Below are 26,784 nucleotides of genomic sequence, written 5' to 3'. Positions count from 1 at the left end.
AACCAGGGTGGTCTTGATCTCCTGACCTCGTGATTTGCCCGCCTCGGCCTCCCAAAATGCTGGGATTACAGGCGTGAGCCACTGCGCCCGGCCCCCAGGTCCTTCAGGTTTCTGTTTAGCTCATTTCAGGAAAGTCTTTCCCATTTTCCCAGCCCCATAATGCTAATTAATATCAACTGGCTTGTTAACTCACGTTCCTGTTGATTGCCAAGAGTAAGTATATAGAGGATCTCTGTCATCGTGGTGGGACATGTGCTGGGATAGAAACACCTATCAAGGCATAGTTGTCAATCTGGTCTATATGCAGATTTCTAATTTTAAAATGATTTATGTAGTTCATTTTTCCGACAAGATCACAATGGCTTCGTTTCTTTGTAGACTAAAATGTTTTGCTAAGAATGGCCTCCTATTTCTTTCCACTGAATTCTTCCCCTCTTTAAACTAGCATGATTATTTGGTACATGTTGAAGGAAGATACTTTGCAATGGTTGGTCTCTTGTCATTTTTAGTTTGCTCTGCATCAATTCACAGACCAATCAGAGACTTAATATAGACCCGAAATCAGAACCATTTTGAGACTTGAGTTCTCTGTCTCTTCTTACTGACTCCTCTTCATCTAATAATAAAAGCAGTTATACTTGTATTTAGTGCTTCAGAGAAGATGCAGAATCCCCGGTAGTGTTGGTAATAACAATGCTCTGATTGCCAGAATGTTACTCTAACTGTGCCCCTCCCAACTTCTAGCCTTCCTAGCAGGTTGCCACTGCCTGCATCCTCAGAGAATCCTATTACCACAGCATTACTTGCAAAGCTACACCTTAACTCTAAGATGCGCATGGTCATCTTAGTGTCTGTCACACTTAGCATACTTAGCAAACTTCCGGGTGCATATTAAATGCCTAATAAGATATACTTCTTAACGTTACATTTGTCAAAACATCTTAATTTACTTGACTTTATACTGGTCCTATGGTAATGTAATTTTTCTGCTAAAGTTAATGGCATCCAGTTTATGTACAAGAATAAAGAAGTATTTATGCTCAGGTAGATGAAGTGTTCAAGGCACTTCCAATCTGTCAATTGTTAAATTTTTACTGCCTGGGAAGGTGTCAGGGGACACTTGGATGTACTATAATATCAGCCCATGCTTTCCCAGAAATGTAACTGGTTTTGTTTCTCAGGTTAAATACTAAGAAAAAAAATAATTATTGATACTGACTTTTGCTTTTGATTATATTTCCAGGAATGTGATTGTCCAAAGTTAAAAATAAATCCTTGAATAAAATATTAAATATTTCAAAGTCATAGAATACTCTCTCTGAAAAAGAAATTCTAAAACAATACTTCCTCCTTGAGTTCTAAAATAGATATGTTGACAAGAACATTAGAAATAGTGAAGAAGACCCTGGGATTCTATATTAGTTGAAACTAGCCTGAAAATGTTTCTTCATGTCATATAAAAATGTATCAATTTTTTCATTTTTGTCACAAAGATTACAAGTTAATTGAAAATATTTATTTAAATTTAAAAAAGGCCCAGTAATCATGAAATGTCACTAGCCTTCAAAACACGAGAGAATATCTTTGACGGAAAGAATGTTTTTACAGTTGCAAAGCATTCTGAGAACATGGAGGGAGCATCTTTTGTTCTATTTTTCTCCCTCTCCTAATGTTTATACACTACATTGTAAACCTCATTTCCCTTGCCAAATTAGAGATCTAAAAGTATTATGGCAAAAATCACAATTATTGTTGCACCAACCTAATAAATGTCATATGCCTCGTTCTGTTGAAGAGTCTATAAAATAGGCTCAGGACAGTTTTATTTTAGTTAATTGCTATGTAGTTCCAAGTGCTAATGGTCAGAATCTTGTCTGCTTTTTCTCCTACTTTGTCTTAATGTACGTTAGTAATGCTCACATCTAACTTTTTTTTTTAATAGCTCTTCATCAGTTAGGCACACAATTACTCTATAGCTGTCAACTATAACCATCTTTAATTACCCTCCTTCCTCAAAAGAAAGATAAAGATAAAATAAATTATTAGTGTTTTGTAAATTGTGAATATTAAATTGTTTCAAACATGTAACATCTTATAAGAAGCATATAAAAGCACCTTTTATGTTTGAAATCATTTATTTTATTTATTTATTTATTTATTTATTTATTTATTTATTTGAGACAGAGTCTTACTCTGTCACCCAGGCTGGAGTGTAGTGGCACAATCTTGGCTCACTGCAACCTCCGCCTCCTGGGTTCAAGTGATTTTCATGCCTCAGTCTCCTGAGTAGCTGGGATTACAGGCACACGCCACCTCGCCCAGCTTATTTTTGTATTTTTAGTAGAGATGGGGTTTCACCATATTGGCCCGGCTGGTCTTGAACTCTTGACCTCGTGATCCACCCTCCTCAGCCTCCCAAAGTTCTAGGATTACAGACACGAGCCACTGTGCCTGACCGAAATCATATTTTATAGTAGGTTATTCAATATCTACCAACTGGAAAGTCAAGAATTCTCTCATGTATTCATAGAATAAATATTCATAAGTTGTGCATGATAGAAACAAATACAAACTATCATGGCATAATATGCAGAGGTCACGTATCCTGTTTTTATTCAAATGTATGAGAGTTCTGGCATTAAGTTATGATGGAATAGCTTGCATTGGACTAAGCCTTCTGCTAAGAAAAATCATCAGCTCTGGACAAAACCAAGCTGCTGTAAGTTCCAAATTATTTATAACATATCATACAAAATACCCACTATGTAATTTTAAAATTACTAAACAAAGTCAACTGGAAAATGTAACCTACAGTCAAAAGAAAAGTTAGGTAGTAGAAACAAACCCACAGATGACTCCACTGTTGAAATTTGCTGAATTTAAAATAACTAAGGTAAATATGTTAAGCTATAGGGGAAACAAGTATAATGGGGGGAAAAGAACCAGAAGGAAATCCTAAGATTGAAAAACACAATATCAGAAATACTTTAAAAATCATTAGATAGGATAAATAGATTGAATACAGAGGAAGAAAAAAATTGGAGGACTTAAACACAAGTCATAAAAATCATCCACACTAAAGCACAGGAAGAAAAAAAGATTAAAAATCAAATACACAGCTACGTCAGTAACCTGTGGAATAATAACAAGTTGACTAAATCTGTACAATGTAGTCCAAGAGGCAAAGGAGAAAGAGAATGGGGCATAAAATAAGTTTATATTTACTTCCAAATTTGATCATAAACTGAAGGCCTCAAATCAAGGAAACTTAGCATACCCCAAAGAGGATAAATACAAAGAAAACCACACAGAGTCATATCACACAAAAAATCAAAAAGAAAAACATTTAAGTAGCCAGAGAAAAAGATATATCATGAATGGGAAAAACAATTATAAGAATGTTATCTGACTTCTCATCAGAAACACTGACAGTCAGAAAATGATGGGCCACCTTTAAAGTGCTGAATGAAAAATATCTAGCAATCTATTTATATAACTGATATAAATTCTAATAAAAAATATATTTATATCTACTAAAAATTATATTTATGTACTAAAAGCAAAACAAAGACTGTTTCATACAAGCAAAAGCTGACATAACTTGTTACCGTCAGGCCCATACTAACTAAAATACTGAAGAAATTTCTTCCGTCTAAGGGAAATGATACCAAAAAGAAAACTGGATGTACATAAAGGAAAGAAGAGCTAGAAGGAGTAAATATGTGGATACAATAAAATATTATTCTTCTTAAGTTCTTTAAAAGTCAATTGTTGAAGCAAAAATATCAATCTATTGTGAGGGCTATAATATATAATAGTAGGTAGAAATAAAATATATAGCACAAAAGATACAACTAATAGTATAAATAGAATTATAATATTGCAGAATTCTCATTATACATAAAGTGGTATAATATTAAGTCAGTATATAATATATGTAATATTAATATTACTTTATAATATATTTATATAATGAATACTATGTATTATATATACTATATAATATAGTATATTATGTTATAGTATACTATATTATGCTATGTTATACTGTATTATATATGCTGTATATAATATATATTGACTTTTGCTTTTGATTGTATATAGTATATATATTATATACTATGTATGTATTTTGATTATATACATAGTATATATACTATATTATATACTATGTATGTATTTTGATTATAAACATAGTATATATTATATAGTATGTTATATATTACATATTGTTATACTATATTATACTATAATTTATTATCCTATAATTTACTATATTATATATACTATATAATATAATATACTATATATACATAGTACATATATTACATATATAATACTATATATTACCACATATATATAATATATACTATATATTACAATAAATACTGTTTAGATATATACTATATCCTCTATATTATATATAATATGTACCATATATACTCCATATCATATATAATATTATATATAATATATACTATATATACTCTATATTATATATAATATTATATATAATATACAATTATTACATTATAGGAATTACAATTTGTAATATTATAATATTCACACTAGTAAGTTAAAGATACACATTTTAATTTATAAAACAACTCTCCCCCCCAAAAAATATTTAGCTAAAAAAATCAGAAGATAGCCAATGATATAGATGATATTTCAATGATTAGAATACTAAATAATTCTCAACCCAAAAGGAGACAAGCAAGGAGGGACAATAAACACAAAGAACAGAGTGGAAAACTACAATACTAATAACATAAGGGTGTGTTCTAGTCACAGAATGAAGGCTGTAGTTTTCCAAGTAGAGAGGACATAAGAGGATTTTACCTTATTTTCATTTAAACATATAGATGGTATAACAGTAGAACAAGGAAGCTAATTAATATATTTTTCCTCCTATATATAAATGGCAGACATGAACTCTTGATCTTAAATAGAACATTGACTGCTTATATTTTTTGAAGAGGTTGCTTGGCATAGTAGAAGAAACCCAGTCCTTCAAAGGGAGGCAATCATGAATGTAAATCCTAATTCTATCGGTTTACTCTATGTACTTGCCATGTGACCTTGAGTAGTAGGTACACAAATCCCCTGGAGCAGTTTTCTCGTCTATAAATGTAACTACTGATACTTTTCTCATAGAATTGCTGTAAAGATTAAATAAGATCACAATTATAATAAGCCTATAACATAGAGGACATTCAAAAAATTTTATTTCACCTCTTAGGCTATCTCGATAACTGCCTAACACACACACAAAAAAATGAGGACACAGTCCAAATTTTTGGTGAAAATGCCAATATGAAATAGCTTTGCTGGCCAGGTGTGGTGGCTCATGCCTGTAATCCTAGCACGTTGGGAGGCTGACGTGAGAGGATTGCTTGAGGCCAGGAGTTTGAGACCAGCCTGGCCAACTGGGTGAAACCCCATCTCTACAAAAAATGTAAAAATAACTGGAAGTGGTGGGGCATGCCTGTAATCCCAGCCATTTGGGAAGCTGATGCACGAGAGTTGCTTGAACCCAGGAGGCAGAGGTGACAGTGAGCTGAGATTGTGCCATTAGGCTCCAGCCTGGGTGACAGCGAGATTTTGTCTCAAACAGAAAAAAAAAAAAAAGGAAGAAAAGAGCTTAGTTATTAGACTGTAAGTGATGCCATTTAGTTTATCTTTCAGTGTCATCATAGCTCTCTTCTCCTGAAGGACTCTCTACATTTTTTTCATTGTTTTCAGTTTTTAATTCAAGGTTATATCTTGTTCTACAGCCATGATCTATCTGCAGAGTTCTCTCTGCTTGAATTCCTTTCCCTTCTCTGGAGTGAGGGGTTTGTATTTATTTATTTATTTTGCTTGTGAAAAAGAAAAGAAGGAAAGAGTATCCTAAAGGATACTACTCAAAATAAATATGTCTCTTCTTGAAAATATTTCCCAAACCACGCATTTGTGTCACTCCAGTGACACTGAGCAAATTTGACCTGCTAAAGACACATTCTGGTTTCATAGTCCTAGGTGCGATGCCTTAATATCCTGCTTCATGCTTTTCAGAAAAATCAGACCTGAAAGTCTTTTGACCTTCGTGTGTGCAAGGTTTTGCTCTTAGGCTAACATGAGAGCATTCCGTTCAGCCAGTAACGTGCAGTTCCCCTCCTCACTAATAAGATTACTGTCACTAAAACGAAATATGAGATCTCGACTAGCCAGTTTGTGTTGCTTTAGAATTCTGCCCAAGGGAAACTTGTTTGTTATGTGAGTGCTTTAAAAATCAAGGGAATTGGAAAATATTGCTAACCCCATGCAATCTCATTTCCCTTCCGTAATGTTACTATGGCAACTCAGCATCCCTCTCCTTCTCTCTAGTCCAACTGCATATGTTGCCTTTCTTGAGGCAACCCCCTCTCAATCCCTCAAAATTGCCTTTGTCTAGCATTTTTCAACTGGAGATCAACACTATTCTATGCAGTTGAAAAACTGCTTTTTGGTCTACAGCTCATTCTAAGTTACTTTGTTCATTAATTATACATTTCTAGGAGTTGGAAGCAAGTAAGAATCCTTATTCTGCATCGAAAAAAAGCGTGGCTCTAATTTTAGGGAAAGGAATATGCCAGTTCTGTGCTGCATTGCAAAGCACAGTATCAACCATAGTTCTTTTGTTACGCTTATTAGTATTCCGAGTAGAAAAAGGGAATCTTATTTAGAGCAAATTTTGAAAGCTAAGAGACTTAGTCACATCCTTAAATCCCAATTTACAAGTCACTTATTCTATTAAGAATTTTACTTTTCTGCAAAAATAAGGTATTTTAATAGTGCTACTGAAGTAGCCAAAATGAGTCTACTCTTAAAAAGGATAACAAGGAAAAGAATTTTAAACAACTTACTAGAAAATATTTTTTAACTCGCCTGAAAACACATTCATTCACTCACTCCATTCATTCATTTACGCAGTAATTTTTATTAGGCAACTTTCATGGACATAGTACTAAGTTACCTCCTCTGTGAGATTCATTTATCCCTTAAGCTGGTAGCTTTGTCCTCAGAGATAAACTAGTGTTAAATAAAAAAATTATTCATGATACTTGTAAGAAAACAGTAAAGCTGACTTTATCCAAAGGGGGCACTACAAACAAATTTTATAGTGGTAAAGAGATCTAGCTCAACTCTGAATACAGCAAGGAAGGGTGGGAATTTATAGCCAAGGAGTAAGGTGTGAGGTCAGTAAATAGAAAATTACAAGGAGGAAATGTCAAAGGTAGGGGCAATTCTGGCTAAACTGGCTTGACAAGATTATTGCCAAAGGCAAGTCAGATTAATAAGAGAGGCAGGGTGGGAAATAAGGAATTTGATCTAATAGTAAGGGTTGGGATTTTCATTAAACTGACCCAGTAGGAGGCTTGCTGAAACTGAACTAAGCAGACACTAACACATGGAAGGCCAAAAGTCAGGGTCTAGATGAGAAGAGAATTCAGAGAAGCTTGACGAGAGTTAAGTCAAGGAAGAGGATCTTTGTCACGAGAAATGTTCATGCATGCCCACAGGTAAAGAAAATACTAGGTAAAAAGTTACAGGTCCCCCAAAAGAGGTATAGAAAATAAGGAGTCTGGAAGGTAGAAAGATTCCATTTAATTTGTGAAAAGGTTTCAAAGAAATGCTCTGCTCTAAGATAGTAAGGATCCTGTAGGAAGTGGGAAGGGAACTCTCAGGTACATGAAGTGGCGTGGGCAAGACAGTAAAACAAGAAAAGCAGGGACTCTTACCAGAAGCTGCAGAGAGTTTGTTAATTGCAGTATAAGTTAAGGGAATCAGGAAAGGCCAAGTTGGACCAAGTATAGCAGGAACTGATTTTAGACGACTTAGAATGCTAACGAAGAATTTAGACTTGACTGAGGAGTAACTGTGAATGACAGTTACTGAAGATCATTTTGAACAGAATGGCATCCTAAATCAGAACCGCGTGTCAGGAAAGTGAGCGATAGGCCACACCAGCTTCAAAGTCAAAGAAATTAGTTCAAAATTTATTTTTTTAACCAAAAAGTAGGAGTGAAGTAGAACCAATGCCTGCTAATTTTCCTCCTCTTTTTTTTTTTTTTTTTTTTTTAACTGAATTAAGTGTGAATCATTAAATGGCAGGTACTTTTCAGTCCCACTGTGGATCAGCTGGTCTTGCCCGTCTTCATGACTGCAAGAACTGTGATGCTAATTAAAGATCTTACATTCACCCTAGGCACTCGTTTTCCACTGACCTGTCAATGTCCCAGCAGCTGGGCCAGCACTGCCTGTGCAGCGGGGCAGTCGCATCGTTGACATCTTGTGCAGCTTCCTGATGAGGCATCCCTCCGGCCGCAATTTTGGCTACTCGAAGAGCTACACGCCTTTGAAAAGAGCCAGATTGAATTTGTAGACCATCCAAAGGAGACTGACACTTGAAGTCAGTGTTAAAAATACTACAAGGAAAACTACAGTTGAAAGAGTTGTGCTTCAGGTAGCTCTTCGCAGTTCAGCTAGAGCTGATGAGTTGTACCTTGGGGAAACAGCTGACTTTGTCATGGAAGCAAGGTGATTAAAGGAACAACGGCTAAAGAAGATAACACTTCACAGCTCTTCCACTGGTGAAATGTCACCTTTCCCTGCTGAGTCTTTAGACGCCACATGTTGTTAGTAAACAAACAGAGATCAGAGGTAGCAGCTTCTGAATGTAGCTAAGGGAAGGCTAAGAGTGGCTGCAAGTGTGAGCACAGGGACTTTGCCTTAGTAACCCCTCTGAAGACATGCCTTGATTGTCTTGTAGAGCCAGCACTCATAGTTCAAGCCTCATTCTAAATTTGGTGCCGGCAGCCTTGGATGAGTAATTTCACTTCTTTGAACCTTGGAGTCTCTATTTATCAAATAAATATACTCTTGTAAGACTAATCATGAGGATATAATAATATGCTGTCTTGGATTTGCTTCAAAATAATACAAGAAAAGGGTTTGACTTTTGGTCAGGATATAGACGAGTCTTGACTGAGCATGGGGTGACAATTGTTGAAGCTGAGTTAGGGACCCAGAGATTCGTTATAATATTCTGTCTGTTTTAATCTGCAATCTGTTTGAAATTTTTTATAATTAAAACTTTTCTTGAAAAGACAAAAATCAGGCCAGGCACAAAGGCTCACACCTGTAATCCCAGCACTTTGGGAGGCTGAGGCGGGTGGATCACCTGAGGTCAGGAGTTCAAGATCAGCCTGGCCAACATGGTGAAACCCAGTCTCTACTAAAAATACAAAAATTAGCCAGGCGTGGTGACAGGTGCCTGTAAGCCCAGCTACTCAGGAGGCTGAAACAGAAGAATCGCTTGAACCCAGAAGGCGGAGGTTGCAGTGAGCTGAGATCGCGCTATTGTACTCCACCCTGGGCGATAAAGAGAGACTCCATCTCAAAAAAAAAAAAAAAAAAAAAAAGGCAAAATCAACAAAAAATGTGTATCTGTAAGAAGAAACAGTGAAACAGTATACTTCACAATATTAAGGAGTTGATGGTTGAGATAGATTTTGCTCTTAGCCAAACACTTTGCATTCAGTATGTAGCATTTTGCTCTGTGGAAAATAATTTTCAAGGATGAATGAGTGCATTTTTCTGTGTGACCATAGTTTGAAATTATTGATGAAAAGAGTCAGACCCTGGTAAGATATTTGAATACATTTATTCTGAGCTAAATATGAGTGACTAATGGCCCGTGATGTAACCCTTCGGAGATCCTGAGAACCTGTGCCCAAGGTGGTTCAGGTACAGTTTGGTTGTATACATTTTAGGGAGACATGAGACATCAATCAATATATGCAAGATGTACATTGCTTCCATCTGGAAAGGCAGGATAATGGAAGCGGAGGATCTTCCAAGTCATCAATGGATTCAAAGATTTTTCGATTGAAAGAGTTACTCTGATTGAAAGAGTTATTATCAATACAAAGGAATATCTAGGTTATGATAAGGGGTTGTGGGGACCAAGGTTTTGTCATGCAGATGAAGCCTCCCAGGCTTCAGAGAGAATAGATTGTAAATGTTTCCTATTGTTTCCAGACTTACAGAGTCTGTTCTAGCAGTAATTCCAAAAAGGAGGAGGGCAGAATGAGGCATGCCTGGCTTCCCCTACCCATCATGACCTGAACTAGTTTTGCAGGTTAATTTTGGAATGCTCTTGGCTGAGAGGAGGGGTCCATTCAGATGGTTGGGGGGCCTTAGAATTTTATTTTTGGTTTACAGACATGTCTATGCATATTTTGTCATTTTTTACTTATTAGAATCTGCAGAAGAGAAAATGAAACAATTTTGACCTTTTAATTCATAAAAAACAATCACTGTACTGCAGTCTGTATGAAATTTTTTTGTGTGTAGGTGGTGGAAGGTGGATGTGATTTTTGTGTATTATTTCTCCATCATATGTTTTCAGGTTTTACATTATGAAGTAGACATTTGGACATTATTTTTTGCATGTTTCCAGATTTTCTTTTATTTTATTAGCAAAATGCTGTTTTCACTTGAAAGGCTGCTTTAGTTTATAAAAGCAAATGTTTTAAATCAACATAAAAGGCAGAAGATATAAACATGTTCCAAAGAATGTTCAAATTAGGCCATGTACTATTTGCAATTAAAATTTTATTTTTAAATAACGTTAATACTATTGAGATTTGGCTAGTAGTTTAGAAATAGGATTGTACCTTGTTGCTTATAAGTTAGAATAATTAGGCTTACTTTCAAGATCTGCTCACACAGTCCAGAAAGTTATATGAACATAATGAATCAAATTTTGTTGTATTTTTAAGTATGACTAAGTACCAGTCTCAGGGATCTTCAAGTTGAGGAACTCATAAACCAAGAACACTTGTGAAAACTTCTCCAGCAGGATTGGGACCACTTAGTTTTAAGTGAATAACTGTCTACTTCCTCAGCTTCCTGCAGAGTCTCCCTTCCCACCTATCCTTTAACACATATTCCCTCTGCCCTAGTACTAAGAAAAGCCTAGCTCTCTCACACACACATTGCCCAAGGGTGCAAAAACTCCTGAGGTGGTGGGGGCAAACAGAAGAATTCAAAATATTGGTGTTCTGCTGAGAACTGCATGATTCTAGTGATCTGATTAACCCCTTGCTGCCCACAAAAATCAAAGACCTAATAAAGTTGTCCTGTGATGGATCATTGAGAAGAATTTTGGGTGAAAGATCATGAAGTATGGAGGATCGGATGGATGAATTGACAGAAGTAGGCTTCAGAAGATGGGTAATAAAAAACTACGCTGAGCTAAAGGAGCATATTCTAAACCAATGCAAAGAAGCTAAGAACCTTGATAGAAGGTTAGAGGAATTGCTAGCTAGAATAACCAGCTGCAAGAGGAACATAAACGACCTGATGGAGCTGAAAAACACAGCATGAGAACTTCACGAAGCATATACAAGTATCAATAGCCAAATTGACCAAGCAGAAGAAAGGGTATCAGAGTTTGAAGACCACCTTGATGAAGTAAGGCATGCAGACAAGACTAGAGAAATAAGAATAAAAAGGAATGAACAAAGCCTCCAAGAAATATGGGACTTCATAAAAAGACTGAACCTATTATTGGAGTACAAGAAGAAGACAGGGAGAATGGAAACAAGCGGGAAAACACACTTCAGGATATTATCCAGGAGAACTTACCCAACCTAGCAAAATAGGCCAACATGCAAATTCAGGAAATACAGAGAACACCATAAGATGCTCCGTGAGAAGACCAACTCCGAGACACATAATATTCAGATTCTCCAAGGTCTAAATGAAGTAAAAACTGTTAAGGGCAGCTAGAGAGAAAGGCCAGGTCACCTACAAAGGGAAGCCCATCAGACTAACAGCAGACCTCTCAGCAGAAACTCTACAAGCCAAGAAATTGGGGGCCAGTATTCAACATTCATAAGGAAAAGAATTTTCAACCCAGAATTTCATATCTAGCTAAACTAAGCTTCTTAAGCGAAGGAGAAATAAAATCCTTTACAGACAAGCAAATGCTGAGGGATTTCATTACCACCAGGCCTGCCTTACAATAGCTCCTAAAGGAAGTACTAAACATGGAAAGGAAAAACCAGTACCAGCCACTGCAAAAACACACCAGAATATAAAGACCGATGAAACTATGAAGAAACAGAATCAACTAATGTACAAAATAACCAAATAGCAGCATGATAACAGGATCAAATTCACATATAACAATACCAACCTTAAATGTAAATGGGCTAAAGGCCACAATTAAAACACACAGACTGGCAAATTGGATAAAGAGTCAAGACTCATCAGTGTGCTATATTCAGGAGGCCCATCTCACACGCAAAGACACACATAGGCTCAAAATAAAGGGATGGAGGAATATTTACCAAGCAAATGGAAAGCAAAAAAATAGCAGGGGTTGCAATCCTAGTCTCTGACAAAACAGACTTTAAATCAACAAAGGTCCAAAAAGACAAAGAAAGGTATTACATAATGGTAAAGGGAACAATTCAAAAGAAGAGCTAACTATTCTATATATATATGCACCCAATAAAAGATCACCCAGATTCATAAAACATTTTCTTTGAGACCTATAAAGAGACTTAGACTCCCACACAATAATAGTGGGAGAATTTAACACCCCACTGTCAGTATTAGACAGATCCATGAGACAGAAAATTAACAAGGATAGTTAGGATTTGAATTCAGCTCTGGATAAAGTGGACTTAGTAGACGTCTAGAGAACTTTCTACCCCAAATCAACAGAGTACACATTCTTCTCAGTGCCACATGGCACTTACTCAAAAATCGATCATATGATTGGAAGTAAAACACTCCTCGGCAAATGCAAAAGAACTGAAATGATAACAAACAGTCTCTCAGACCACAGTGCAATGAAATTAGAACTCAGGATTAAGAAACTCACTGAAAACTACACAATTACATGGAAATTGAACAGCCAGCTCCTAAATGATTCCTGGGTAAACATTATGAAATTAAGGCAGAAATCAAGAAGTTCTTTGAAGCCAATGAGAACAGAGAGACAGTGTACCCGAATCTCTAGGATGCAGCTAAAGCAGTGCTAAGAGGGAATTTTATAGCACTAAATGCCCACATCAGAAAGCTTGAAAGATCTCAAATCGACACCCTAATATCACAATTAAAAGAGCCAGAAAGGCAAGAACAAATGAATCCAAAAGCTAGCAGAAGACAAGAAATAACTAAGAGAAGAGTTAAAGGAGATAGAGACTTGAAAAGCACTCCAAAAAATCAATGAACCTAGGAACTGTTTTTTTTTTTTTGAAAAAATGAACAATATAGATAGACTGCTAGCTAAACTAATGAAGAAAAGAGAGAAGACTCAAATAGACAATAAAAAATGACAAAGGAGATATCACCACTGACCCCACAGAAATACAAACTACTATCAGTGAATAAGATAAACAGTTTTATGGGAATAAACTGGAAAATCTAGAAAAAATGGATAAATTCCTGGACACATATACCCTCTCAAGATTAACCAGGAAGATGTCGAATCCCTGAATAGACCAATAACGAGTTCTGAAATTGAGGCAGTAATTAATAGCCTACCAACCAAAAAAAGCCCAGGATCCAGATGGATTTACAGCTGAATTCTACCAGAAATACAAAGAGGAGCTGGTACCGTACCATTCCTTCTGAAACTCTTCCAAACAATTAAAAAGGAAGGACTCCTCCCTAACTTATTTTATGAAGCTACTATCATCCTGATACCAAAACCAAGAAGAGACACAACAAAAAAAGAAAACTTCAGGCCAGTATCTCTGATGAACATTGATGAGAAAATCCTCGATAAAATACTGGCAAACCAAATCCAGCACATCAAAAAACGTATCTGCCACGAGGAAATCAGCTTCATCTCTGGGATGCAAGGCTGTTTCAACTTACGCAAATCAATAAACATAATCCATCACATAAACAGAACCAAAGACAAAAACCACATGATTATCTCAATAGATGCAGAAAAGGCCTTTGATAAAATTCAACATCCCTTCATGTTAAAAACTCTCAACAAACTAGGGATTGATGGAACATATCTCAAAATAATAAGAGCTATTTATGACAAACCCACAACTAATACCATATTGAATAGGCAAAAGCTGGAAGCATTCCCTTTGAAAACTGTTACAAGACAAGGATGTCCTGTCTCACCACTCCTATTCAACATAATATTGGAAGTTCAGACCAGAGCAATCAGTCAAGAGAAAGAAATAAATCATACTCAAATAGGAAGAGAGGAAGTCAAATTATCACTGTTTGCAGATGACATGATTTTATATTTAGAAAACTCCACCATTTCAGCCCAAAAACTCCTTAAACTGGTAAGTGCCAAATCATGAATAAACTCCCATTCACAATCACTGCAAAGAGAATAAAATACATAGGTATACAGCTAACAAGGGATGTGAAGAAACTCTGCAAGGAGAACTACAAACCACTGCTCAGGGATATAAGAGAGGATGCAAACAAATGAAGAGGATGCAAACAAATGAAGAAACATTCCATCTTCATGGATAGGAGGAATTAATATCATGAAAATGGCCATACTGCCCAAAGTAATATATCGATTCAATGCTATTCCCATCAAACTACCATTGACATTCTTCACAGAATTAGAAAATCTATTTTAAATTTCATATGGAATCAAAGAAGACCCCATATAGCCAAGAAAATCCTAAGCAAAAAGAACAAAAAGAACACGCTACTTCACTTCAAACTACACTACAAGGCTACGGTAACCAAAACAGCCTGGTACTGGTACCAAAACAGACATATAGACCAATGGAGCAGAACAGAGACCTCAGAAATCTGCAACCATCTGATCTTCAACAAACCTGACAAAAACAAGCAATGGGGAAAGGATCTCCAGTTCAGTAAATGGTGCTGGGAAAACTGGCTAGCCATATGCAGAAAACTGAAATTGGACCCCTTCCTTACATCTAATACAAAAATTAGCTTAAGGTGGTTTAAAGACTTAAAACACAAAACCATAAAAACCCTAGAAGAAAACCTAAGCAGTAGCATTCAGCACATAGGCATGGGCAAAGATTCCATGACAAAAATGCCAAAAACAATTGCAACAAAAGCCAAAATTGACAAATGAGATCTAATTAAACAGAAGAGCTTCTGCACGGCAAAAGAAACTATCATTAGAGTGAACAGGCAACCTACAGGATGTGAGAAAATTTCTGCAATCTACCCATTTGTCAAAGGGCTAATATCTAGAATCTGCAAAGAACTTAAACAAATTTACAAGAAAAAACCTCATCAAAAAGTGGACAAAGGATATGAACAGACACTTCTCAAAAGAAGACATTTATGCGGCCAAGAAACATATGAAAAAAAGTTCAACATCACTGATCATCAGAGAAATGTAAATCAAAACCACAATGAGATATCATCTCACACCAGACAGAATGGTAGTTATTTAAATGTCAGGAAACAATAGATGCTGGGGAGGCTGTGGAGAAATAGGAACACTTTTACACTGTTGGTGGGAATGTAAATTAGTTCAATCATTGTGGAACACAGTATGGCAATTCCTCAAGGATCTGGAACCAGAAATACCATTTGACCCAGCAATCCCATTACTGGGTATATACCCAAAGGAATATAAACCATTCTACTATAAAGACATATGCACACGTATGTTTATTGCAGCACTATTTACAATAGCAAAGACGTGAAACCAACCAAAATGCCCATCAACAATAGATTGGAGAAAGAAAATGTGGTACATTTACATCGTGGAATACTATGCAGCCATAAAAAAGAATGAGATCATGTCCTTCTCAGGGACATGGATGAAGCTGGAAGCCATCATCCTCAGCAAACTAACACGGGAACAGAAAACCAAATACCTCATGTTCTCACTCACAAGTGGGAGTTGAGCAATGAGAACACATGGACATAGAGAAGGGAACAACACACACCAGGGCCTACTGGGGGCTGGGGGGTGAGGGGAGGAACTTAGAGGATGGGTCAATAGGTACAGCAAACCACCATGGCACACATGTACCTAAGTGACAAACCTACACGTTCTGCACATGTATCCCATTTATTTCTTTTGGAAGAAATTTTTTAAAAAAATTTTGAAAGACAAAAAAAGATCATTAAGTAATTTGTCACATGGAATTCAGAGAATTTGTAACTCTAGGCCGGGCGCAGTGGCTCAAGCCTGTAATCCCAGCACTTTGAGATGCCGAGACGGGCGGATCACGAGGTCAGGAGATCGAGACCATCCTGGCTAACACGGTGAAACCCCGTCTCTACTAAAAAATACAAAAAAAAAAAAAAAAAAAACTAACCGGGTGAGGTGGCGGGGGCCTGTAGTCCCAGCTACTCGGGAGATTGAGGCAGGAGAATGGCGTAAACCCGGCAGGTGGAACTTGCAGTGAGCTGAGATCCGGCCACTGCACTCCAGCCCGGGCGAAAGAGCAAGACTCCATCTCAAAAAAAAAAAAAAGAATTTGTAACTCTACTACAACAGTCTATGCGAACAAGTTTTCTCAGCACTAATATCTATAAAAGCAAAAATCAGGGCTAATATTGATGCTGAACCCTGTCTCGTTCTAGCAATAACGAATCTTCATTAGCAGATACATAAACTAGTCATGAAAAAAGCATATCCCATTAAAAGAGAAATTTTTAATACATTGTTTTTGTGGAATGGTCACAAAACTTTTTATATATTTTTGCTGTTTTGATTGGTTATATTCAAATAATTATAGTAATAATCCAATCAGATGATTCATTTTTTATACTTAGAGGCATGTGTTGTCAGGAAATATTTAAACCTTTCTTAAATTTAAACTGATATAATTTTATGGCAGAGAAATATGTGGTAATCAATAAAAAACCTTCAAGCATAAAATTACATTAAGATAAAATTATGTATGCGGAAATGGAATGGAAATAGAAACTCAAGAGGAAAAAGAACCAATGTAGAATTTCTATTACAGATTTCTATTTAAGAGTTTATTCATGTGTTTTTGTTAATGGTGAGCATCAAATTTCTTGTAGTACTTAGATTTTATTGACTATTTAAAACAGTAGTGGAAAAGCTACACATTTAAATGTTGATATTCAGACTTGTGGGAAATTACATACTTTGCAGCTACTTAAACTTATGAAAAAATGTAGTTTTCAACCTAAAATAAGAAAGTATTTTATGAAATAAACGAGCAAATGTTTGAAGCCCACTTGTCCACAGCATGTTGGGTGCCATACTGGATCTTGAAGAAGTACACTGCACTCATAGAATTTATTGTCAAATTTAATTGGTGATGTTTCCTTTGTTCAACAGGATGGTCTGACACCACTGCACTGTGGAGCAAGGAGTGGCCATGAGCAGGTGGTAGAAATGTTGCTTGATCGAGCTGCCCCCATTCTTTCAAAAACCAAGGTAATTTCTTTTCGGGTTTCTGGACATTGGACTGTATTTGTTTTGATGGTTATATGATCCAACCTTTTGAATCACATAGAAAATGAATCAGAGTAGTTATGTTCACCAAATCTTTACAGAACCTCAAAATAAGTTGGAGCTTATTAAAATTTTATGTAGAATGTGCTACACCACAAAGTCATTTGTGTGTGTGTGGTTTCTGTTTTGTTTCAGGAATGCTTACTGCTTGATTTTACTCTGTGAAATTTTCATAGCTCAGAAATAATTGCTTGTCAGGTTGAGAAAGACTAAAATTTCTACACTCTCTAAAGTATGGATGCTGGCTGTGTTTAGCCCCTCAGCTTATTTCTTGAGAGTTAACAGGCTATTAAGAAGGTCGAGGATATCGCTTAGCTGATGAACACTGGAAACTTTGGAAATATTGCACCTTGATTGGGCTTTTGGGAATGTTGATATATCTGAAAGGAACACATGATGATTGCCTGAAAAAAAATAATGATTGACTCTCTTTTAGACTTTTTTTTAATAGTAAAACCATTTGACATCATTTGAAGAAAAGAATATTTGCAAATAAATTTTGAGACATATAAAGCACCTCATTGTCACTACTATTTTTATTTATTAAACCAGTGATTTTTTTGGAAAAGATACTAAGCTTTACTAAGAGCTTTAATCTCTAAACATTATCAAAGCAACAAAAGCACATATTATTTCTATTTTCACTCTGGTCAGTGTTTCCTCAACAATATTAGGAAGACTAGACAGGGTTGAGATGGTCTGGACAATTCCATCACTCATTTAAAATGTAGGGTTTAGACTGGTGAGCTGTTGAGGGTGTTGTCTAATGGAATTAAACGTCCATGATGTTTTCATTGTATATGATGACATCTTGGCCTTTTGAGTGTTTCTTATCTTGACGATTCTATTTGTTCTTTTCGTTTTACATATCCTGTATCTATTTTCTTTCCTCCTCCACTGCTGTCTTCTAAGCCACATTATCATTTCTCACTGAACCACTGTAGTAGCTTCCTGTTGGTCCCCCATTTACCTTTTTGCTTCTTCACAAATCAGTTCCCACTTTGCAGTCAAAGTCGCCATACAAACTGTCATCCAAATCACGTCAGCCTCCTGCTTAAAAACCCTCCCACTAATCTCCGTTGTTCTCTTTCAAATTGATTTTCATTTTCTCAAAGCAATAAGGAAGAATGTTAAAAATCAGAGAGTTGCTCATCTTTTTTCTCCTATTCATCTCATTGCTTTGGATTTTTTCTGAGAAATCTTGATTTTTTTCTTCCAACCTTTTAATTTTCAAGAACATTTTCTTGTTATCTGATAGCTTCTTTTCTTAAAGTATCCTGTTCTTGTTTAATGGGTACAATATTTTCTGTTACTTTTCTGAGAACATTTGAGATAACTTTCTTGCAATTTAGTTTTTCTGTTTCCCGAATGTCTCTAATTTCTCAGATTTCCTTTTTTTCCTCTTTTTTTTTTTTGCTTTGGCTCTATCTTTTATATTGAAGGCTTCCCACAATGGCTGTACCTGACTGTGTCAGGCACAAACATGTGAGTGGCAGCAATAAAGAGTTTAGGCAATGCTGAACAGGTGGCAGTGATTAAGAGGGGCTCTTTAATGTCAGGATTATGTTCCCTTTACCGTAGGTGGTACAGTTTTTTGAGAGACAAATCCACCAACCTTTGCAGTGCACACCTGTGTGAATACCTTCTGAGCAGGGGAAAGAGGCTGCCAGTCTTGTGCTTTATGCATACTTTAATCATAATATTGATAACTAATATTTACATAGTGATTACTGCTTGTCAGGCTCTATGTTCTTTACATGTATTAACTCATTTAATCCTCATTAAGTGAGATACTGGTATTACTGTTATTCCCTTTTAATAGATGAGGAAACTGAAACCCAAAGAGATAAAGTAGCTTTCTCAAAATATCTCGGTTAGTGGCAGAACAAGGATTTGAACCCAAGCAGCCTAACTTTAACGCCTGCATTCTCCTTCCCTTTTCTGTGATCACCTATTCTCGGTCCAAATCCTCATCACTGCCCTCTGTTCTGCCTGGGCCCTTGAGTCTGAATCTCTCTAGTTCACCTTCTCCAGACACTAATTCTGGTGTCCTTCAGGCTAGAAGGAGGCAGTTATCTGACTTTGCTGAGTTGGGAAGGGCCTGGAGACCTGACAGCTCCATACACAGTCTTTGATCCGATTTTACTTGCAGCCCCAAGTCTCATCTTATCTTCTGAGGTACTACGCTTCCATAGCCTCCACCTTTTGAGGATTTGAAAAGCAAATCAGCTTGTCTTTTTATTCCCAGCAGTGTGCTGGAGCCTGATTGTATTGGCTCATGAGCTGGTTGTGTACATCTCTTCCCAATTCCTCATTCGGTAACATCAGATGGACGGCTTGAAATTGGTTGTTGTGGGGGGATTAACAGCATGGAAATTGGCTAGTGCTACACACTGGGGCTTTTCTTTTTCCAGGAGTTGGATGTTAAACATTTGTCAGCACAGCACTGATTCTACTGCTTCAGACACTTAGGTTTCAGCCTCTCTCTTCGACTGGATGAATGACCACACTCAAATCCTCTTTTCATATTCTGAAGTTTGGAGACAACCCTCATCTGTTTTTGATTTCTTCCCCATTGTATATGTGGGAATGGAAAAGGACATACACATGTGTGCCCTTCTGGATTTCACCCTTTAAATCTAGTATTGCTTTTTGGTGGAGTTTTGGGAGAGGAAGGATAAATATAGCTATCACATCTGCCGTGTTTGATCAGAAATCTCCCTCTGCACTGAGGATAGACTTCTTAAGATATTCTGACCACTTCTCTTCCTCATCTCCTCCCATTTTGCTCCTTCCTCACCATCTTCCAGCTAACCAGCCTTATTTTGCTTCCTAGACTACACCTTTGTTCTCATTTTCTGTTTGCTTGGTTTGAGTTCCCTCAGCTTGTTCCAGATCTCTGCGGTCCCCATACATTCTTCAATGCAAATGTCTTCCTCATAAACAGGCGTTTTCTCATGATTTACCCCTCCCATCTTCACCACCCCCTGCCAGTGCCATCTGGCCATATTTTATTTTCTTTAGAGCTTTTAACACCATCTTGAAATTATATGCTTGTTTACTTGCTTGCTGTCTGGTTCTCTTCAATAGAATGAAAGCAAGAACTTTTCCTTGTTCAGTGCAATACCCACAAGCACCTGTATTTGTGCCCAGAACACAGTAGGGCTTCAGTAAATATTTGTTGAATGACTATTAAGTGAATGAGTACATTCCTAGGCTTAAGGCCATCTGACCGGTTCTTCAAGAATTTCGTCTTACTGAGCTAAGAAAGCCCATTATATTGGATCAGTATTTTCAGGCACCATATGTAATACCACCTCTTTCCATAGGGCAGATGGTCTTTTCTTTACTGTTTTCTTGTCCTTCTCCAATTATCTTTAAGTTTCCCATCCACACAATCATTGTGTCTTTGCATTGCTAGAGAATTTTTTTTTTATTGACACTGCCTTCCATTTCTACTCTCCACTATTCTTTGTTCTCTCAGATTTTGTGGGGGTTTTTTGTTTGTTTGCTTGTTTACTTCATGTTTTCCTCTAAGACTGTATCAAAACATAAAGCAAAAGAATGTTTTGGCAGGAATAAAGCAGTCCATATGCTCGTGGGTAGCAGTATCTCAAATGGGAAATGTTCCTACCTTTTCCTGTACCTTCATTTCTATGGTTTAAAATATTTGAGGGAAATTTTTTAGGCAGAAATATCCTGATAGACTGACAGTGTACGAGGCCTTTAAATTGACCTAGAATTTGCCGAGTTCTTTCTGTATGTGCAAAGCTCTCTTCTGTGCGATGGAAAAAATAATAACCATGTACCTCTTGCCTTCAAGGAACCCAAATCGTTGAAATATATGCCAGAGAGTGAATAATGCCACGGGAATGGTTAACGAGGAGCTCATATTACTTTTTCTTATCCTGAATTCCTTCTTTATGTCATTCATTGATAAATTCGGAGCAAATAATTTGGCTCAGAGGATTCAGAAACCTCTGGTTCCTTGGTGCATATTTGATCTGTCATTGTCAAAATTCATTGACAACAATTTTTTTAGAAACTGAATTTGCTGTCAACTTACGTTTCCCAAAAACATGTTAAACTATGTTACAATAATTGATACAGCCTCTTTTGATAATTGAATTCTCTAGGAATTTCCCAGGTTCCCCCACTTTGCCATCATAGTTAAAAGAAAGGATTGACATCTTCATACCTTGTTTTGCCTTCATTAGGAAACGTATTGAATGCTGGTGTCACTCTAGGTTTTATTTACCTTTGACCACATATATTTGTTCTCTCTGCTCTTTAAATGAATTTTCAACTCATTCCTACTGCACATGATTAACTGAGTTATTGAACCCAGTTGATTTAAACTAACAAGGTGAGCATTAGTTATTGGCTTTGTCAATGCCCTGCCTTTCCTCATCATAGACACATGGGGGCACCAGATTGATAGAAAAGGGAAACGTTTCCCTTTCTTCTTGATGTGAGATGAAATGCATTACATTGGGACCTTTTTAAAAGTCAAATCAATGTAGTCTTCAATATTGGGTATCAGTAATCTCTAAGGACAAAATTAATACCAGTCTAATGAATACCAATCTGTTCTTACCTTTAATTTTCTTTTAGTCTTAAATATTAAGAATTCCTATTCGGCCAAGTTCCAGTGGCTCATACGTATAATCCCAGTGCTTTGGGAAGCTGAGGCAGGAGGATCACTTCAGGCTGGAGTTTGAAACCAGCTGAGCAACAGAGTGAAACCATATCTCTATTTAAAATAAAAAGAAAAGTAAAATTTCCATTCATCTGGGTTATGACCCATGCTACAATTCACACTTCTATTAAATTAGGAAAAGACATTTCCTTGACAACTTGTTATTGACTGACATAAGCAGTTGGGAGGACCAATTTTAAAAATAGCTGTAGTTCAAAATAGTTGTCAAAAGCTTTTACACATAGGTATTTTCATGTGAAGAACTGGAGTTTTTATCTGTTTATATTTGTACTTTATTTTGTGTTCTGCACATTTGTGTTTAAAAGGTAAAAAAATGAACTCTGATTTCCTTATGTGTTCCAGAATGGATTGTCTCCATTGCACATGGCCACACAAGGGGACCACTTAAACTGCGTCCAGCTTCTCCTCCAGCATAATGTGCCCGTGGACGATGTCACCAATGACTACCTGACTGCCCTACACGTGGCTGCCCACTGTGGCCATTACAAAGTCGCCAAGGTTCTCTTGGATAAGAAAGCTAACCCCAATGCCAAAGCCCTGGTGAGTGACTCAACCAGCGAGTCCAACCTCAGTTGTCTTGCTTACAACCTGCTGCCTCTGTATGTGAAGGGAATGCTTTGAGGAAGTTAAAATGGAAGGTGCTAGTTAAAGTGTACTTCTTGTCAATTTTTTCAAATATCCTTCAGGAAAGTCTACAAAATTTTCTATTTCCGACATGAGAAAGGCTGATGGAGCCAAACTGTTAATGTTTTTATGGTCACGTAAGTGACCTTTATGAACCCAAAGACTACACAATTATAAAAAGACTAAGGTGGCCAACGTCATCTTATTGTGGATAAACTTATAATTCTGTGAATTAAAAGTTTATTCGGAGATCTGAAAACGAGGCAAAGTTATCAAAAATATCTATTTTAAACATTAGCAGTCTAGGAATTTGTGAGCTAAAATTTTATATTATCTTAACCTTGTAAGTTAATGAAATATTGCCTGTAATCTTCTGTTTCCTTTTGCCAATCAGAATTTTGGTCTGGTTTATAGGCTTCACTTTAAAGTAATTTGTTCTTTTAACCTTTAGCCATGCTATACTTTGGTTTTCTCAGCAAAATGGTGTTTGTTGTCTTTGCAAAAATAAATGGTCCCAACTTAGTAAGCTGTCTATTTCAGAATAAGTACCCATGTTTAGGAAAAAATAAGTCACCCAATTTTAGGGAAAGCATGTGAGTTTACTAGCAATTTTGAGGTAAAGTTTGTCATCATCCAATCGACCCTTTAAGGAAGGGTTTTTACCCCTTTCCAAAGAGTGTGGTCATCCTGTCTGGATAGATCTCTACCACCTCTTGTACTCTGTGGGCTCTAAAATTCAGAGTGGGCAGGAAAGAATGACGAAAGAGAAACTCTCCAGACCCCAGACACCTCGTTGCCACTATAATTTCTAAAACCTTTTACCAAAGCAGCATTTCAAGATCTGTCTGTTGACCCACCCAGTCTATCAAACGTGTCTGAATTCTGAGAAGGGAGAAAGGAAATTAACAGTCATGACTCATTTTTCCATACAAGAAAAAAAAAATAAGTCCCAAAACAGGGCGTGGGCTCCCACTCTCATTTTCCTGTGACTCTGAAGATTTCACAACATATGGAGGTTATAGCCAGTCATCCTGGGATGGACTGTGGCCAAATGGTCTGAGAAGTCTTAGTGAAAGCACCTGCAGTGACTTTGACCTAAGCTTTTACGGTGGACTCTGGTATTTATAGTTCTCCACTGGCTGCTGAAATACGTGCCACAGTCTCAACTGGCAGGCAGGACAACTTGGGACATAATTTATTAAAAAGCAGATTCTTTTATTAGATTAAATAGTAAACCAAATTATTCAGATAATGGGTTATTTACATTTCTGCATCCTTGGGGTAAACACCTACTTGAAGCGTAAAGCTACAGAAGAAATCAAAACATTTTAGAGCTGGCCTTGTAGTTGTCCTAAAACACAGCAAAGAGAACAGAATAAACCTTGGTGAAGTAGAGCCGTGAGGACAAATGTTGGGGCCAGGAGTTTTCAGTCTGTATTTGAAATGAGGTGGAGGAGGGACATATTATTATTGTTATTATTATTATTTGTTATTTTGAAACAGAATTTCCCTCTTGTTGCCCAGGCTGGAGTGCAATTGCACAATCTCAGCTCACTGCAACCTCTGCCTCCTGGGTTCAAATGATTCTCCTGCCTCAGCCTCCCAATTAGCTGGGATTACAGGTGCTTGCCACTATGCCTGGCTAATTTTTGTATTTTTAGTAGAGATGGGATTTTACCATGTTGGTCAGGCTGGTCTCGAACTCCTGACCTCAGGTGATCCACCCACCGCAGCCTCCCAAAGTGCTGGGATTACACTTGTAAGTCACCACACCCAGCCGGGAACATATTATTTGGAAGAGCGAATTCCGAAATAAAACAACGAAATGAATGATCATTTTTACCTCAGCTAACAAGGAGACTGTAATAAAAATTCACTTTTTGTTCACAATTACCAGGGCACCTTGGATTCCTAGGGCAGCTAGACTACTTTCAGAATAGAATCTACGTGCTGCTTAACCCTGGTACTTTCTGTTCATTTCAATTTACCGCACATCATTTTAGCAAGACTATTTTACTGTACATAGTGAAACTGGGTTTTGATGGAATGTAGTCAAGCAGGTATATGTATTTGTCCCTTGCAGAATGGCTTTACCCCTCTTCATATTGCCTGCAAGAAGAATCGAATTAAAGTAATGGAACTCCTTCTGAAACACGGTGCATCCATCCAAGCCGTAACCGAGGTGAGAAGAGTTAAGATTTCTGGGAGTCCTGAGATACCGACAGTATAGCCTTAGAAGCCAGAGCCCCAGGGCCATCTCCAGGGACCAGCTAGTTTGTTGGTATATCATGGCCATAGACTGCATTCTGAACTATTCAGCAAAAGGGCTGCCAGTCCTTAGGAGAAGCAGACAAGCCTGTTGGTGGGTGAGTTGGATGCAAATGTATCACTATGTCAAGAAATGTAACCTAAAACATATGCTTAAGGGGAACGGCCCCATCACAGAAAGCATAATTTGTATCAAATCCTAAACTGTAGTACTTCTCTAATGGGTGCAGTTTTGTCCCCCAAGGGGCATTTAGTCATGTCTGGAGGTGCTTTTAGTTGTCACAACTGGATAGTACTACTGGTATCTAGTGGGTCAAGGCCAAGGATGCTACTAAACAGTTTACAGTATACAGGACAGTCTCCCGCAACAAAAAATCATCTGATTCAAAATGTCAAAACCCTGCGCAAGACGACCTTGGTGCTTTTGTCAAGTAAGGATTACTCTGTCTCAAAACTCAAAATTAATGAAACTGCTGCTGAGGTTAGTAAAGGATTAGATCTAAGTTTCTCTCATAGTAACCAACTCAGAACTCAGATAAATGATCCATCAGAATCAGGGCTGCACCTTCTACAAAGCAAACCAAGCCTGACACCTACCCTTTCAGACTTGTCCCAGACCCCCAACCTCCACCTCACTACCTCCTAGCACCCTGATCTCTGTTAATTCTAATTCTAACCCTTGGCACTTCCATAGACTAGACACTCTCTTGTTTGCCTCTGTATATCTATACCTCTGTGTGTCCCACCCCCTTGGCCAGGCAAATCCTGCACATCCTTTAGAACCAGATCTGGGCCACCTTCTTCAGGAAACCTCCCCTCACTCCCCAGCCTGGACTACATGTCCTTCTAGGAACCATTACCTCATCCTGTGCCCTTATCCAACTCTCTGACTTATGACTCAGTGGTGCCCCCAAGACCCCCAGAGGCTGAAGGCTCCTTGGAGGTAGGGCTGTGTCTGACGGGTCTTCATATACCCACAGTGTCTGGCCCATACATAGCAGATCATTCAGTAAAGTTTTGTTGAATACCTGATGTTTAACTATAGGATTTGAAGCAAACATAAAAATTAAAGTCTAGTCTAGTGATTGTTGCTTGGCTTCAGTTTCTTGCCTGCAAATGGAATATTTGCCTAGATTTACACTTAGAATTTTTAAAATATGAAATGGTTGAGAATATGAATACTGATTTGCCATATTGTCAGGCTTATGGCTTCATATTAGGCAACCTGTTATTTTTAAGTATAAAATAGAAAGTTTACTTTCAGTGCATAGGAACCCTCTTAGAGATCAGAACAGGCTCTAAAATAAAAGTAAATTCTTGGCTGATGTTTGAGTAAATGTCCAGAGGTGTCAACCAGTAATCCAGCTCTCTGTTCCCTAAGAGCTTTAAAGGGCAGTTTAGACCAAGATTTTGCCTTGCACGAGCTCTAACTATTCCCCCTGCCGATGGAAAAAGGTGCCAAGACTATAACAAAATTCTCATTTTCCTAATTGTCCTCCATTCTTCTCACTTTTTGAAGTCTGGGCAGCCAGAATTATTCCTTTTCTGTCTTTTACCTCACTTTGATTGTATAGAATTCCTTTCATATATTTTTGGCATTTCTCAAATTTCTGCTGAGATTAATTATCCCCTTCTGTCCCTTTTTAAAAAACAG

General features: G+C 37.2%; 1 protein-coding gene across 33 annotated transcripts in view; it reads left to right on the top strand.

Moving 5' to 3' along the window:
• The window catches only part of ANK3 (ankyrin 3), a 704,392-nt gene that overhangs the window by 499,544 nt on the left and 178,064 nt on the right, over positions 1-26,784 (top strand). For all 33 annotated transcript variants that reach the window (XM_031652632.1, XM_031652636.1, XM_031652640.1 and 30 more), the window contains 3 exons: positions 17,342-17,440; positions 22,581-22,778; positions 24,946-25,044. In XM_031652632.1, coding sequence (XP_031508492.1) covers positions 17,342-17,440; positions 22,581-22,778; positions 24,946-25,044 — 396 coding nt within the window. The remainder of the gene's footprint in view (positions 1-17,341; positions 17,441-22,580; positions 22,779-24,945; positions 25,045-26,784) is intronic.

Source organism: Papio anubis, chromosome 11, assembly GCF_008728515.1.
Source record: "Papio anubis isolate 15944 chromosome 11, Panubis1.0, whole genome shotgun sequence".
Classification (NCBI taxonomy): Eukaryota; Metazoa; Chordata; class Mammalia; order Primates; family Cercopithecidae; genus Papio; species Papio anubis.
The sequence above is the reverse complement of the archived record's forward strand: the minus strand, read 5'-3'. Positions and strand labels throughout refer to the sequence as shown.